Genomic DNA, 17,628 nt, shown 5'->3' with positions numbered 1-17,628 from the left:
TATTCACAAGCAAACATACAGAGGACGTTGCACAGACACACATTACAACCAGATTGATAACGACTGACAGTACACCCGAACATACATTAATATGTAATAAATAAAATTCATGGTAAAAGTGGGTAAATATGTTGCTGATGAGGTCTTCAGTCTGAAGCCCACTTTGATGCAGCTCTCCATGCTCCTCTACCCTGTGCAAGCCTCATCATCTTCAAATAACTACTGCAACCTACATCCTTCTGAATCTGCTTACCGTATTTGTCTCTTGATCTCCCTCTACGATTTTTACCTCACTCACTTCTCTCCAATACTAAACTGGTGATCCCTTGTTCACTCAGAATGTATCCTATCTACTAGTCCCTTCTTCTAGTCATGTTGAGACACCAATTTCTCTTTTTCTCAATTCTATTCAATACCTACTCATTAGCTACATGATCTACCCATCTGATCTTCAGCATTCTTCTACAGCACCAAACTTCAAAAACTTCTCTTCTCTTCTGGTCTAAACTGTTTACTGTCCATGTTTCAGTTCCATACATGGCTACACTCCATAGAAATATTTTCAAAAAAGAAGAAGAAGAAGAAGAAGATCGTGCGGCATTGATGGTCGGGATGCCCCAGCCAGAGACGTTTGACTGCCGGGTTGCAAGCCTTATTTCAGGTGACACCACAATAGGTGACTTGCATGTCTGTGATGATGAGGACAACACAACACACAGTCTACAAGTGGAGAAAATCTCCATCCCAGCCGGGAATCAAACCCGAGTCCACTGCACCATAGGCAAACATGTTACCACTCAGTTAAGCAGGCGGACACTTTCAAAAAAGCCCACACTATATCCTCTCTACTTCGGACATCATCAGTTATTCTGCTGTCCAAATAACTAAACTCATCTACTACTTTAAGTGCCTCATTTTGTAATCTAATTACCTCAGCATCACCTGATTAATTCAACTACATTCCATTATTTTCGTTTTCATTTTCGTGTCCATTCTGTTCAACCACTCTTCCAAGTCATTTGCTGCCTCTGACAGAATTATGATGTCATCAGCAAGCCTCAAAGCTTTTATTTCTTCTCCCTCAACTTCAATTCCTTCTCCAAATTTTTCTTTGGTTTCCATTACTGCTTTCTCAAATTACAGATTGAATAACAATGCGAATAAGCTACAACCCTATCTCACTCCCTTCTCAATCACTGCTTTCACTTCACGCCTCTCAGTTCTTATAACTGCCTTCTGATTTCTGTACAAGTTGTAAACAGCCTTTCATGGCCTGTATTTTACACCTGCCACCTTCAGAATTTCAGAGTACTTCAGTCAACATTGTCAAAAACTTTCTCCAAATCTACAAATGCTATAAACATACATTTGCCTTCCTTAACCTATCTCTTGTTCTAAGACAAGTCGTAGGGTCAGTATTGCCTCATGTGTATCCACATTTCTTCGGAATCCAAACCGATCTTCCCCAATGTCAGCATCTACCAGTTTTTCCATTCTTCTGTAAAGAATTCATGTTAGTATCTCGCAACCATGACTTATCAAACTGATGGTTTGATAACATTCACACCTGTCAGCACCTGATTTCTTTGGAATTGGAATTACTACATTTTCCTTGAAGTATGAAAGTAATTCACCTGCCTCATGTATCTTACACACCAGATGAAAGAATTTTATCATGGCTTGCTCTCCCGTGACTATCAGTAGGTCTGACTGAATGTCATCTACTCCTAGGACCTTGTTTTGACTTACATCAATCAGCGCTCTGTCAAATTCTCCTCGCAGCTTCATGTCCCCATCTCCTCTTCATCTACATCCTCTTCCATTTCTATAATATTACCTGAGAGTTCATCTCCTTCCACCTTTCAGTTTTCCCTTTGTCACTTAGGACAGGTTTTCCATCTGAGCTCTTGATATTGAACAGGTGCTTCTCTTTTCTCCATAGGTCACTTTAATTTCTGTGGGGCTAATCTGTATCACTTCAGGCAGGGAGGTTACCTTCATAGTCCCTGATGTTATTGACTTTAGGATATGTTAAAATTCAGGAGTAAATATGAAACACAATTTTTTTTTGTTTTCTCCAAAAAAATTCCTGTCCCAAAATGCAGGCCTCCAATGATGACACTGCGTACACCATTTTGAAGATGCGAATTTCAGAAAAAAAATTTAAATTCTGTATCTCTGTAACAGTTCTAGATATTTTGTTACAGTTTCTTTTATTTGAAAGATAATTGCTTTATGATTACAATGGTATCCTCTGTTTGAACATATCTGTCGAAGTTCTTTTCCCATCGCCTTTTGAATTTTTATTATAATTTACATTTTTTTTTTCAAAAATGCCCATCCAGAGAAGTTAGAATTTTTTCTGTTGATTAGTACCATGTAATACTATATTCTATGTAAAGCAGAGCTTCCACTTTTAAGTTGGATAGGTTTTATTTTAAAAAAACCATTTTTTAACTTTCAAGGGTAGTGTATGCCTTCATTGAAGTTGTTTCTTTTTTTTCATTGTTGCAGTTACTTCTTTTCACTTTCAATGTTGCAGTTATCTCTTACAGTTTGTTGTAGTTTCTTGACAGTTTCTTTGTCATGGCTGTTCAACACAGGTTTCTGTATTATAGTTGTTCAGTGCTAATTTGTTTACTGAAGGGGCTTCTAAGAAATCTGAGATCGTCCAGTGAGTTCTGTGTTTTCGTGAGGAAATTGCCAGATGACACAAAGTTGCAGTGTGTTTTGTGAAAATGACTGTTTGAAATGTCTTCTGACTGGGGCCACAGGAGTGTGGAGTGTGCTGACTATTTATATATACATAAAAAGAGTGATAAATAAGACAAACAAAAAAACAGACTTCGTTCAGGATGGAAATAAGTGTTCTCATCTGAAGACTGTTTGAAAGTGAAGATGTTTCCAGTGACGACTTCTTGTGTTTTAAAAGTTTTAACAGCATAACAACAATGATAGTATCTGAACAATATGAAGCCTCCTGTGGTGCAGATGATGCAATTTTGCATCGACAGAGGAAAAATTAAATATCCTGAATCAGTCAACTGAGGTAGGTTTTAGTCCTGTTAAGAAACCGTGGTCAGTGAAGTTGAGTCATAAGCTCTATGCATCAAGAAAGTACAGAGAAATTACTAAAGCTATGGATAAATACACTGCAGCAAAACTGACCCCCCCTCTTCAAAGTAGAAATTCCATCTTCAGAAGAAAATGAACCAAGGCACTCTTGCACCTCTTTCCAGGAATTTTTCACAAACTCAATTCAGCTGTTGAATACTGTGCATCCTAAAGTGAAAAGGTGCCAGTTTTAACTATTATTCCAGAGACATTTTCACAGAAAACAATTCTGAAGCACATTCCATCAGTATCAAAGTACATGGTACTGAAATAAAGAAATGTGAGATCTGTATAAGGAGTCTTTGGAAGATCAGATCCATATTACAGTCATCCTGTAGAAGCAGCTCAGTTCAAATAGTGCAGTTATTTTATCTGGAAGATAAATGGGACTGTTCTCGCCACAGTGCCAACAAAAAAAAAAAAAAAAAAAAAAAAAAAAAAAAAAAAAAAACTATAACTGTAACAGTTGAAGGTCAAAAAGTTGTGTAAGTGAAGAGGTACATGACTTGCAGTATTAAAGAAACTTTTGCAATTTATAAGAGCAACTATACAACTTCACATATTGGAAGATCAAAATTTTATGCACTACGACCTAAGTGGGTAGTTCCACACCCACCTAGAGATGTCTGTTCGTGTGTGTACGGCGCAAATTTTGAACTTCATGGGGTAGCTTTAAAGAACTTACTAGGGCACTTGGCCTGTGACACCTTGGTTGGGAGTATGAAGTCATTAGTAGTCCGTGATGTAAAGCAAGAGACTTGGTTGTTTCAAGAATGTGGTGACTGCCCTGGAAAGGGAAGACTGTCTTTACAGACACTTGGTCTGGAAGAAATAGCAGATAACTCTGCAGAAATTATATATGTGACATGGGAGGAAAATAAACTAATTAAGAAAACTGTTGCCTTTGATAGTTTCATTGATGAATTTAGTAAGAGGTCAGTGAAAGCAGTAACGCATCAGCATCTGAAGAAACTGAAACAACAACACATTGCAGAAGTAAAAGGGTGTGTACAGGTTGAAGAACTATGTTTAGTGTTTTACTTTGAATTTTCTAAAAACTGGTCTGTAATTCTCCCAGAAGTAGTACAAGGGTATCATCGAAGTAATGACCAAATTTCAATTTTTACAGTAGTGACATATTTTCAAAACAAGACCACAAGTGCTGCAGTTATAAGTGATGGCGCAGGACATGACTCGGCACATGCTCTGCTACCAATGTGCAAAATTCTTCAAATGCAAACAGACATTTTAAAAATCGTTACCAGCTGTTTGAACTGAGTAAGTAGTTTGTGCCAACTGACTGGGTATACAGTGCTACTGGTCACAGGAGGGGGCATTGTGATGGTGTAGGAGGCCAGCTGAAGCAACATGCTACAAAAAAATCTTTCCAGTCCAAGTACAACTGTGATTCAGAATGCTGAGGATTTTACGAGAGTCATGAAATCTGACACATCCACAGCCCTCATTCTTTTGTCCAAAGAAGAAACTGAATAATTCCCTGAGCAGAAAAAAGGAAGAATGGTCCAAACAAAACAATCCTGTGAAAGAAATTCAGAAAACACATCTTTGGACTCACAGTGGGCAAACTCATGGCATGCACATTAAGGAACAAAAAAGAAGAAATTTCGTTCGTTCAGCCAACACCTCAGAAACAGCAGGATAATATTCAGATTCACAACCTGAGGAGAGGGATAATTGTGGTGTGTGTGTGTGTGTGTGTGTGTGTGTGTGTGTGTGTGTGTCACAGTGACTGGTGGATTGCAGAGATTATAGACACCAGTTATGAGTTAAATGAAATTGTAGTGAACTTTATGATACCACATGGACAGCTGCTAGTTATAGGTTTCCAGCTGAAGGACAGCAACAACGCCATCAGTGTTCAACTTCCTGTTCACAATGTCTTGAAGACTGTTAAGTGTTCCAGTTCCTATTGGTTCAACAGGAAGGCATCACGCTATATCAAAGGAAGATAGTTCACTGACTGGCTAATTTCAGTACAAAACAGAATGCACAGAAGTTGTATAAATTGAAACCTTTAAGTCTTTGGACCTTTCACATACACTGAGGAACCATTTAAATGTTTGAAAAATGAGCCTCTTACTCATCTTTCATAACTAAAATTATGCTAAATAAGGTTAGGTTTTGATTTTTATGAGACTGTTATGTGATAATAAAACAGGTTTTATGTATGGCAAAAATTTCAACTGTTTATAAAACTTGTTCAACCTAAAAGTGGAAGCTCTCCTTTTCAGAGAATATGATACTAATCAACAGAAAAAAGAACAAAAGTCTATGGATTGGCATTTTTTCAAAAAAAGAAAAAAATCCATAAATTAGAAAAAAGTTGAGAACGCTATAGTAAAAGAACTTTGACACAAGTCCAAATGGAGGATTTCTTTGCAAACATAAAGCAAATATCTTTGAAACAAAAAAGCTAACAAAATATATAGAACTGTTACAGAGATACAGCATTTTAAATTTTTTTCCAAAATTCGCATCTTAAAAATGGTATGCGCAATGTCATCTTTGGATGGCTCTATCTCTGAGCCAAAATTTTTTTGAGAGAAAACAAAAAAAATATGTTTTCCTTACTTAGTCCTTCATTTTAACAAATGCTAAATTAAATAACATGTGAGACTATGAAGGTAAGATTTTTTCCTAGCCTGCCTGAATTGAGGACTATGCCACAGGCAGCATCCATCATTCCCCCTGTGATACATGCTTCTCCATCCTTACATTTGTCCTCTAACCATTACTGCTTAACCATTGCACTTCCTGCCAGTCTCATTTTTTAGACTTTTGTATTATCTTTCAATTTCATTTTTATATTTTCTGTTATCATCAGTTACAGTCAGTATCTCCTGTGTTATCCAAGGGTTTCTACTATACCTAATTTTTTTTACCTATTTGAGTCTCTGTTGCCTTCATTATTTCATCTCTTAAAGCTACCCATTCATCTTGAATTGTATTCCTTTCCCTTGTTCTGGTCAGTTGTTATCTAATGTTCCCTCTGAAATTCTCAACCACCTCTGGTTCTTTCAACTTATCCAGGTCCCATCTCCTTAATTTTCTACCTTTTGCAGTTTCTTCAGTTTTAATCTACAGTTCTGCAGTTAGAGTCCATATCTGCCCCTGTAAATGTCTTACAACTTAAAATCTGGTTCCCAAATCTCTGTCTTATCACTGTATAATCGATACGAAACCTTCAGGTGTCTCCAGGTCTCTTCCATATATACAACCTTCCTTCAAGATTCTTAAACCAAGTGTTAGTAATGATTAAATTATGCTCTGTGCAAAATTCTGCCAGGCAGCTTCCTCTTTCATTCCTTTCCCCCAGTCCATATTCACCTACAATTTTTCCTTCGCTGCCTTTTCCTACCATCTAATTCCAATCCCCATTACAATTCAATTTTCATCTTCATTAACTATGTAAATAATTATTTTATCTTGTCATAGTTTCTTCAGTCTCTTGATTATCTGCAGAGCAAGTTGGTATATAAACTTGTACTACTATGGTGGGTGTGATCTTCATGTCTATCTTGGCTACGATTATGCATTCACTATGCTGTAATCTGCATTACTATTTTCTTATTCATTATTAACTCCACCCCGGCACTATCCCTATTTGATTTTATACTTATAACCTGGTATTCACCTGACCAAAAGCTCTGTTCCTCCTTCCACTGAGCTTCACTAAGTCCCACTACATCGAACTTCAACCTATCCATTTCCGTTTTTAAATTTTCTAACCCACCTGCCCCATTAAGAGATCTAACAATCCACGCTCAGATACGTAAAGCATCAGTTTTGTTTCTCCTGATACCGATATCCTCCTGAGTAGCCCCACCCAGAGATCCGAATGGGGGACTATTTTATCTCTGGAATATTTTAAGCAAAAGGCTGCCACCATCATTTAATCCTACAGTAGAGCCGCACGCCCTTGAGAAAAGTAACAACACCAACACAGCAAGGACATTTTGGTCAATGTTAGTAAAATAATCCAGACTGTTGCCCCTGCAGCTACTGAAAAGCCTGCTGTCCCTCTTCAGGAACCACACATTTGTCTGGCCTCTCAACAGATACCCCTCCAAAGTGGTTGCACTTTGGTACGGTATCTGTATTATTGAGGCACACAAGCCAACACATCAATGGCAAAGTAAATGGAAAGGTAAAGATAAGAGTAGATCAACACTAAAATTGCAATACAGAATGATGTGACAGACTGATCTCCTGACAAAAATAGATGAGCCACGTACAAAAATGGATGAGTCAATCTGGTACACATTACAACTGCTTCCCTGATAACTTATGAAAGAGGTTCATCTCAACAAAATTTTTTAAAGTTTAGCAACATCTGCTTTCTCAAAAGATAAAAGTGATACCAAATTGCTGAGATATCTGTGGGTGCCGTCTTCTCAAGAAAGAATAAAAGCATCTGTAAATCTATAGTGTAAAGACGATGTTACATTGCAAGTACTGTTTGCTCTAAAGGTAGATGTTGTAATGGTACTTGAATTACGTAACCATTACGGCACTTCAACTCAACCTCTCGATACCAGCAATATTCTACTGTGTTTCTGTAGAATACTTAACATATTTCCGAGACAACATTAAGATTTGATTTCATTTTTGAAACATTGATATTTTTATATTGCAATGATATTATTCTCATGTGTATTCTTTCTTTTGTCACTATGATCTTTGTCGTACTTGTAACTCTGAATTTTGGGCGCATAAGCAGTTAGCAGTTAGTTGTTAGAAGTCGGACCTTGAAAAAGTCAAGTGTTGGACGTCATGTTGGAAAGACACATATTGTAGTCAAGCTTATAAAATGTGAACTTTAACAGTGAGGAAGATGTTTTCAAGTATGTTTTGTATTGTGAAGTGATGTTTTGTGTGTTAAAGTGATATTGCAATAAAAAGGAAGTGTAACTTAAATTCGGAGTGCTGATTATTTTTTTACATCGCCATTGTGCTAACTTTGAAAGGTTTAATCTTCAAGAATGGTTTATGAAGCGCACCTACAAAACTTTTGAACATAGCAGAATAAAACCTAGGCCTCTTTGCATCCGAGCTTGGAATCACAACCACCTAGATTTTCGACGACTGAGCCATGATTTTACAATGAGACCAGCGTGGGAAACATGAAAAGATGAGTGCCTAGTTCATTCATTACTACATGAAATGACTTTTTTAACTGTGCTCTAATGACACCTGCCACATAAGAACTTTGTTGTTGCCCGAAACTGCAGTATTTAGCAGCGTGAGCAACACCACAATCATTATTAAATTTTGACCTTTGTTGTGGTAGGATTGTTAGAATGTGGGATACGGGCCAATTTCCTATGGGTTTGGTGAGTGCTACTTCCCTGCATCTCTGTGGTTTGAAGGATATACACCATGGTCAAATACTATTGGTTGTAGCTTGTTCATTGCCTTCAACCATTTTTCTTCTCACTGACTCAGTTTTCCTTCTTTATCAGTGAGATAAGAGCATGCACAGGGACAGGATCAGATCAACAGTGCTCCCACTAATGCCTCTATGCCTGCATCAGCTGCTATAATGTTGCTTATAACTCCCACATACCCTGGCACCCAACAGAAAACTATTTGCCTCTCTTTGTTTTGAATGTTAAGAAAGCTACCTTCCATGTTTTGAATCATGTTCCCTATTGGATGTGTTACCTACTTTATTCACAAATATCCTAACTGTATCTGATGGATAAATGACAGTTAATCGGTTTCAAATCTAATCCTTCATCATCAGAGACAGTATACTTTTCTTTCCATACATGTCGTCATGTAGCACTCACTGGGGTAACTTCAAAATCAATCTATTAATGAGCACTTTATAATGATATGAAAGGAACAATATACTGGTTCTGATGATGGCTCATTAGAGTCAAAACCGATTACCTGAAATATCTATCAACAGTGATTAAGACATTTGCACATGCAAGAATGTGTTTCAAATACATCAAGTGCTTCAGTCTGACATCACATTTCATTTCATTGGACGTGCTTCCACTATTGACCACAGGACACAAATTCAGAACGTGTGACTTATTTTCTCACCTTCCTTTTGAATAGCATAAATGTATGCATCACACATAGTACTAACCTAAAGGACAGGGTGACTGATTGAAAAGTAAAATGCACACTTATTTCCATGGGATATTGCTTTGGATTCCCATAATCCACCAATGCTAGCAACTCCAAAGGCCACACACATATCCACAGCCATCTCGGAGGTACGAAAGTAATAAAATTTTAATGGACTGGGAATCAATCAATAACTGATGCCTTGACTAATAAACCAAAACACTTGTAGGCCTTTATTTTGGTCTTTCTTTAAGATTTTGGGAAAACATGGTACACTTCCTGCTTGGGTCATCTGGAAATGATCATACATAATGTTGCAGAGTTAAAGACAATGCAGCAGTGTCCAGAATGTGTAGTTTTAAAAACTGTAATGATTAGTGCAAATTTTTTATTATAATTCTTTTCAGCAAAATGGTGTATCAGTTCTTTTTCAGCCAAAACGGTATATGGGTTCTGGTATATTAGAAAGTCCTCATCAGTGGACTTGAATATGTTACATCATAACTCGTCAAAGTACTAATGAACTTTTCAAGTTTTTAAACCAACTTGTTCCTAGTGTGTGCAAACATAAGACCACAGTACATTAGGTGCAAGTGAATGATGTACAGCAAATTAAAAAATTAGCTTCCAATTCAGAAGACGGGAGACTTATGGTTTATTCGGCCATACGGATTTAGGTTTTGCTAGATCACTACAGGCAAATGCCAGGATAGTTCCTCCAAGCCATGGCCATAAACCTGCTCTGTCAGAATATGACTTACATTTTTCTTTGTATTAAGCTGAGAAATCCTATATGATTGTACAAGAGAGAGAGGGCTCTGAAGAGAGAGAGAGATCCTTTGATGACTAAATTACCATTATTATTACAACTACCACTAGGTGTAAGTAGTAGGTAGTAGTAGTAGTAGTATTCCTCTGAACTTTTGAAAATAAATGGCACAAGATGTTTAAGACTATGTAAAAGATACAAGCACTATGAGGAAATCAAAATGTAATTGCAGATGAGTAACACTAATTCCATTCTAATGACCTAGCCTGCATATCTCAGGGCAAGCAGCATCAGAAATCAAGGATAAACAGCCAATAAATAGGGATGTGAAGCTGGAACTACCAAAGCATCAAGAGGAAATGCAGATTAAATAGGCTCATGTAGCACAGCTCAGCAAATGTCACTCCGACGTTAAAAGTGTCCCAGAAAATATAAAGGAAACAATAATTTCACTGCCCAAAAAAATGGAAAAACTGAAAGTTGTGATTCCAAATGTGTGTTTTGACCCGTGTTGTCATCAAGGTGGTAGACACTCCCATTTCAGAAGTATATAATATGGTATCCCTTGCCTCAGTCATAACACCCACAAACAAACAATAATTAACACCAATATATTTAACTCCAGCAATAAATGAAACTAACATGACAATGGGGGAGCAGGAGAATTTGGGCGGGGCAAAACTAAAGATACGACAATAAGAGTAACAACGTCATTCTGAAACAAATATTAACCCAAACATCAACTACATGGAAGTCTCAACATTCATAACCAAAAAATTAAAAAATTAAAACCAATGGAACTGTAAACTTTGCTCGACATATATGGCTCAAATCTAGGTCACAATACCAGGAACTCAAACAACTCAAAAACCCAGTATCACAAATTTCAATAGACCTACATGGCCTACAGTACCCAAAACTAACTCAAATTATCAAGTCTGTTATCAAAACCTCCCATTTACCCCAACTATGTAAAACCAAGTTCAGTGTAAAACAAAGAAAACCAACTCACATGGAAAATAACAAAACATAACCTAACAAACAATGGTAAACTAATATCCACAATACGATTACCAAACATTAACAAGAAAAACCCCAAAATTTGTGAAATCCTTCATCACCACAAATTTCGATATATACAAACATAAACATAAATACCATACATACTACAATAATTATAAATAAAACCACAAAAAAATATTCATCAAGCAAGGCCACAGTCACATATAACTGTAGGAACTTGACTACAGCAACAAACAATAGCCTACTACTAAATTTCTGTACCACATACATGACTGACAAAGAAAGAAAAATATTAAATCTCCATCCATAAAACACACCACTAATAAATCCACACAAACACACAAATCCTTCAGTGACAATACTGAAAATCAAAATAACTCACTAATAAACTGACATAATCTCTTCCAGTAATAACCTAACACACTGGACTCACAACATCAAATGGCTCACGAACGTATCCAACAAACAACTTTGAAACATAAACATCCACCACAAGACAGCACCACCCAATACTACAACAAACCATCTACAAACATGAACAGACTCAAAAACGTGGTGCAACCATGACATCACATGACACTACACTGTTATGTCACAGGTCAAAGCAGATTGTTGGAAAAACAACTTTTGGCTGATCCATGTAAACAAAGAATTTGGCTAATATACCAAATAAATGACAGCATTATATCTTAAAACTCTCGTGCAAATTCAGTTTTCACAAACAAGCCGCCCAGAGATTTGTTCACAATACTCTCAAAATCAGAAGAGATAGGAAGTTGTGACCTCACAACAATGTACAATAACACAACATAATGGGCGACAAGAAACAAGATAAGCACAGACACAAATCTGGTCTCGGCGAACTTTCATATACTGCACATTAAGTTCCGACTGTGACTTAACTCAAAGATTCTGTACTTCACTGATTCAGTATTCATCTTTAAAATGAAATAATGTAATTCCTAAAAACATTTTTCTTAGAAATGTGAAAATGAATTTAATTAATGGACAGCCACTGACCAAATAACTGGCACGAAATAGCCTATATAATTATCAGATATTCCACTAACTTATCAAAAACATATCATAAATTCTGTTTATTGTTTTATTTCTGGGAATAATAAAAAAAAGATACAAGGAGTAATGTATGAAGAGCTTGGGTCTCATTCACTGGCACTTCCATTTCAAATTAAAGTTTTCTGCAGGAAAAGTCTATACACTTGAGAGTAAGTGAAGTGTTCAATACTGCTTGGCTAGTTCTCAACCATCTTGTCACCTAATCTAACTTGGGAGTCGGACTGCACTATAGATCAGTCTGCCACTACAATCTCTATTGCAAAAACTAATATAAAGGCAAAATAAATATTGCCAACCTTCTGGTTTCTTTCTATGTGTGCAAGTATGACACCAGACATCACACCCTCAATATGCTACAGGATGATGGCAACAATAGGTACTGCTAGGTTTATTTGACCCTGTATTTGCAGTAAGGCAGAGACATTCAGGCAGCTGTTGCACTTTCTTTGTTCTCCATTATCAATTTTTACTTTTCAATGGACACAGATCAAAGATACACAATGTTTAAAACATTTTGTATAACATTTAATCACTCAGGAAGTGCAGTTATATCAAAGATTGCATCTGTGGAAGTCACCAAAATTAAGTAACACACTAAAACATCACAATGTGTCCATATGGTTAATAGATTAAATTATGTCAACAGCACCAAGTACAATACAGATTTCAACATATTATCCTTCAATGTGCTACACGCACGCAATGTAAATAAATTTAAATGAAAACAGAGTAAAGCAATCTAACTACTGGGACAAACCCAAGCAGCCTACACAGAGTACATCAAAGTTTCCCATTGGACTTAACATTTAAAGTTTGCATCTTGCAGATGACAAAATACTACACAGCATACTTCTTTCTGTGATGTACTAAAGAAGTCCACATAATGTGGAAAATTAAGATATAGTTACAAACTGAACCGCCCCCCGCCTCCCCCAGCCTCTGCATTTTTTATATTTCATACATGGTATATGGACATAATATGTATCAGAATACCCACTCATCAAAGACTTGTCCATTACCTAATAGGCCTATGGTTTTCCTGAAACTAAATTTCAGCTTTAGGCTTTATGATAGAAAATGTGCTAAAGTTTATGTATGGCATGAACATGGACGTTAGGTTACATTACATATCAGTCTGGGGTCGACAGAAGCGTCCGATCCCACGCGTCGGCTTTGACCCGTGACGTAAGGGTGTTGTGTGTGACGTCAAGACGGCGCGGAGTTTGGTTTGAGTGTGGCTGTCTCCAGTTCTGTTTTATCTTATTTTATTTACTTTTCTGATCTGTTCATTCTATCTCGTGAGATTTTTTTTTCTTTTTAATTTAAAAACACTTATTACTTATTTTAATTATCTGTTTCCTCCAATTTCTGTTTAGTTTATTATATTTATCTTTCTGATCTGTTCGTTCTATCCCGTGAGATTTTTTTTAAAAAAAAAAAGACAAAAAACACTAATCAGCTACTGAAGCATCTTTATCTTCTATGGGTTGCAGGGGTTACGACCCCTGGGGAGGTGGGTGCGTATTCATGCATGGCTGTCTTCACTTACACGTTGTAGCTACGCAAGGCGTCTAAATTTGTTTATATTTAGTTTGCCCCCCACCCAAAACACCCCATTTCCAGCACTTGTCCCGTTAGTGTCATTAGGCTTCTTGTGGAAAGTGTGTGTGTTTGTTTTTGTTTCCGCCATATTTGTGACGTCATGGGTCAAAGCAGACGGGCGGGATCGGACACTTCCGTATTTCCTCAGTCTGTTACTACAACCTTTATTTGGCATTCAAATTTGTTGGATTTGCCAACTACTCGCAACTACACTGCCTCCTTTCAACCTATGGCTAGGCTACAAAGCAAGCTATCACCACAACCATGATTTTAGGAAGAGGGTAATCCAATCTCGCCCTGTAACTGAAAATTAAGAAGTTGTTTTATTTTAAATAAAAGTAGGTAACCGATTCGGTAAAAGCAAAATGGCAGTACTGGAAAAGGAAAATGCCTCAATTAAACAAAAAACAACTTTTATTTGAGCACTATATCACATTTTCTGAAAGTCTCATTATTACAATTGGGAGAAAAATGTCGTGAATAAATGTTGAGATATGCATGCCAGTTTCTGGCTTTGTGAAGAACATATGCAGGATGTCAGTCATCATTCACAAAACCTAGTTTATGAAATCCGTATTTAACAACTATCATTCTAGTAGATGGACCATACATTTTGGGAAACCAAAACATAAAATGTGTAACTTTGTTAATAGTGTGGTAACATTCGCAGATATACATGTAGCCTGGGTGGATTGCATAAAAATTTATTAAAAACACTGAATTTTAAATACAATTGTGAAACTGAAAACAAAGGATTGTAGTGTATAATGTACGCAATCAAATCATCTTGACAATCACCTGCCAAGTAATACATGAACTGCTTATTCCACACTTTAGAGATCAGATTAAAGACAAAATTCATTTACTGTGTGGTTTTCCCCTTACTGAAAGCAAGAAAAAGCAGCAGCTATCTGAATTTCAAGCAATGACTCTGAATAAAAAAAATTTTCAGTGGCAAAAGTATTAACCAAAGTGATTTCCCACAAAGAAATGTCCTTCAAAAGCAAGTACTTTAAGAATCTACATCCCTTCTACAGTTCATTGGCTTACTTAGCGATCATGTTTTACATGTTAAGTTGTACCAATTAAGTAACTAGAATGTCATTCACCATGCAGCAGCTATGTATCAGATTTGGTTCCACTATCCATATGTTTCATACACAAATATTAACACAAGCAGCATGCATTAGAAACAAAGTTGCCTCTGACACCAAAATAATACTTTCCACTAATGACATATGCAAACCATCAAACTTACACTTCTACACTAATAGATATTAAGTGTATTAGCATCTTTTCTGATAGTAACACAAATACAGAGTTAACATACAAACAAAAAGTAAACTGCAAACATGATCAAAGGAAGCTTGAATAATACACCTCAAAACAACTAGGCCTCAAATTAAAAGCTTTTTACAACCTAGACCTGCTTCTGGACGCTCCAGAACAGCTGATCACAAATTTCCTTTGTTCGGCATAAACGCTACCCTTGCTCTTATTTGCAGCTTTTTGTTATCTACCTAGGTATATGCATTTGCAGTCTTCCACAAATATTTTCTGTGGCGTACGCTTAGGAGGCGATGACACATGCCAAACGAACGTAAATCCAGGCACACTGAATAGGAACAAAAAATTAGAGTCTAACGTCAAGCAGCGCATTTATCTACATACGATAATAAACCATCGTTTTCCACAACATTACACATCGTTTTAATGAATAACGCGGAGCACTACGAAATCTATGCAGATTATCAAATGATTTTTCTTTCAATGTTTCACCACAATACCAAGTTCCAAACTTCCTGTCATTTGAGAAATTATGATACCCTACTGTAACATAGCGAAATTAAAAGTTCAGATTTTACCTTATTGTCTGCGGTAGAAGACTTCAAATGCTGGTGAGTTTCCTGAGGCACTTTCACAGTAACAACATTCACATCACTCCTACATATAACTTTCATTGGATACACAGTACGTCTAAAAATTAAACACGAAAAAAAAACACAAATCAAACTCAAATCATCTGGCTGTTAAACGAACTGAAATTGTACTGTTATGAGAAACTGACAAAAGATATTATTCAACACATCAAAATTAAATATGAAACTAAATGTTATGAGAAGGTTGTATAAACACACATATATGCTTAACGACCGCCAAGTAACACTTGATAGCGAGCTCCACCAAATAACTACGGGGAAAAATTTTTAATGAGCGTATGGCCACCCAGATATGTAATCCCTAATGGGCTTAACATCAACAAAATAAGCTCGTAAAAAATTGTTTTGCGCTCAGTTCGACGTATCCACTCGCGAGGTTTTACAAAGTTCAAATGATAATAGAAACATAAAAAAATGCAAGAAATGAACACAAAGAACATTCCAGACGTGTTTTGTTACTGTGCCCTTCGATCGTTCCTTTCCCATAGGTGTGGATAACGAAAATACAGGGAAAGCTTAACTACCACTAAAGAAAACACTCATATCCATACGTACTGTACACAAATTTGCGTCTCTTTCAACAAACATCGTTAGATATGTAGACAGCATGAAACGATTTCACTTCTTGAAACATACTGTCCTCTCACTCGTTAATAACATATGTCGAATCACGGCAGTAGAGACAATAGATTAAGAAACGGTGAGAGCATGTGTGTATACGTAAAAGACGTACATGCCCTCGGTGCTAACGAGAATAACATTGTAACATTACAGATTACTTGGGAAGTAACTAACGAATATTATACCTGCCATTGCAGAGCCGTTGATAAATGCAATCCAGAACTGTTTACAATAAACGCAAGAATTTATATCACTACTTCTAACACAAAACAAACACGTTTATCGAAGTGCGAAAACGGCAACGCAAGCACAACTCTCTTCGCGGAGCACTCCCCAAATTTACTTGATCACTTTCGCAGCTAGTAACCATAGGTGTTCGTGATCGTCAAAGCCCCTTGCGTATCCCAGAGATGTTAGATATGTGAGACAGCAGGCGGTAACTTCAATCAATCCTCTTGAAGGTACTGCCACAACACACCGCCAAAGCGATTGTGTTACGATCTGTCTCACTTGCACTTGTTTCAACATATACACGGAAGAATCGCCTGAGTAGAACGCATCACATATTCTAAATGTAAATATGATGGACTGCTCATCGGACAACGTAGTCAACAGTCGTCAAGTGGATTGTATTTCAGACAAATAATGGGAGCATATCCTTGAGAGCAATAAATGCAGTGCAGCAATAAATTAAAGTTCCTGGACTGTAACAGCACTAAGAAACTAAAATGTGTACAGACACAGAAGGATTATGAGACGATCCTTGTACACTGACGTGACAAATGTCATAGGATACCTCCTAATATCGTGTCGGAGCTCATTTTTCCCGGCGCAGTGCCGCACCTCGAACTGGTACGGACTCAACAAGTAGCTGGTAGTCTCCTGCGGAAATATTGCGTCATACTAACTCTATAGCCATCCATAATTGCAAAAGTGTTGCCAGTGCACGATTCTGTGCACGAACTAACATCTCGATTATGTTCCATAAACTTGATTCATGTCGGGCGATCTGGGTGTCATATCATTCCCACGAACTATCCAGAATTTTCTTCAAATCAGTCATCAACAATTGTGGTCTGGTAATATGGCGCATTGTCATAGGAACATGAAGTCCGTGAATGGCTGCAAATGGTCTCCAAGTAGCCAAACATTACTATTCCAAGACAATGATCGTTTAGTTGGACCAGAGGATCCAATCCATTATATGTAAACACAGACCACATAATTATGGAGCTACCACGAGCTTGCACAGTGCTTGTTGACAACTTTGGTCCATGGCTTGTGGGGTCAGTGCAGCGCTCGAATCCTACCATTAGCTCTCACCAACTGAAATTGCGACTCATCTGACCAGGCCAAGGTTTTCCTTTAGTCTGGAGTCCA

General features: G+C 37.1%; 1 protein-coding gene across 5 annotated transcripts in view; it reads right to left on the bottom strand.

Moving 5' to 3' along the window:
• LOC126253280 (CCR4-NOT transcription complex subunit 7) overlaps positions 1 to 16,641 on the bottom strand; it is a 111,265-nt gene extending 94,624 nt beyond the window's left edge. For 2 of the 5 annotated variants that reach the window (XM_049954504.1, XM_049954505.1), the window contains exon 1: positions 16,434 to 16,641. Coding sequence is in view for 2 of the 5 variants with exons in the window: in XM_049954505.1 (XP_049810462.1) it covers positions 16,434 to 16,440 (7 nt within the window). In the remaining 3 variants the exon portion in view is untranslated. Of the gene's footprint in view, positions 1 to 15,552; positions 15,665 to 16,433 lie in introns of those variants that run through there. The other 3 variants (XM_049954501.1, XM_049954502.1, XM_049954503.1) reach the window with 3 other exon arrangements.
• Between the last annotated feature and the right edge of the window lie 987 nt (positions 16,642 to 17,628).

This window comes from Schistocerca nitens, chromosome 4 (assembly GCF_023898315.1).
Source record: "Schistocerca nitens isolate TAMUIC-IGC-003100 chromosome 4, iqSchNite1.1, whole genome shotgun sequence".
Lineage (NCBI taxonomy): Eukaryota > Metazoa > Arthropoda > Insecta > Orthoptera > Acrididae > Schistocerca > Schistocerca nitens.
This window is presented reverse-complemented; position numbering and strand designations above follow the sequence as displayed.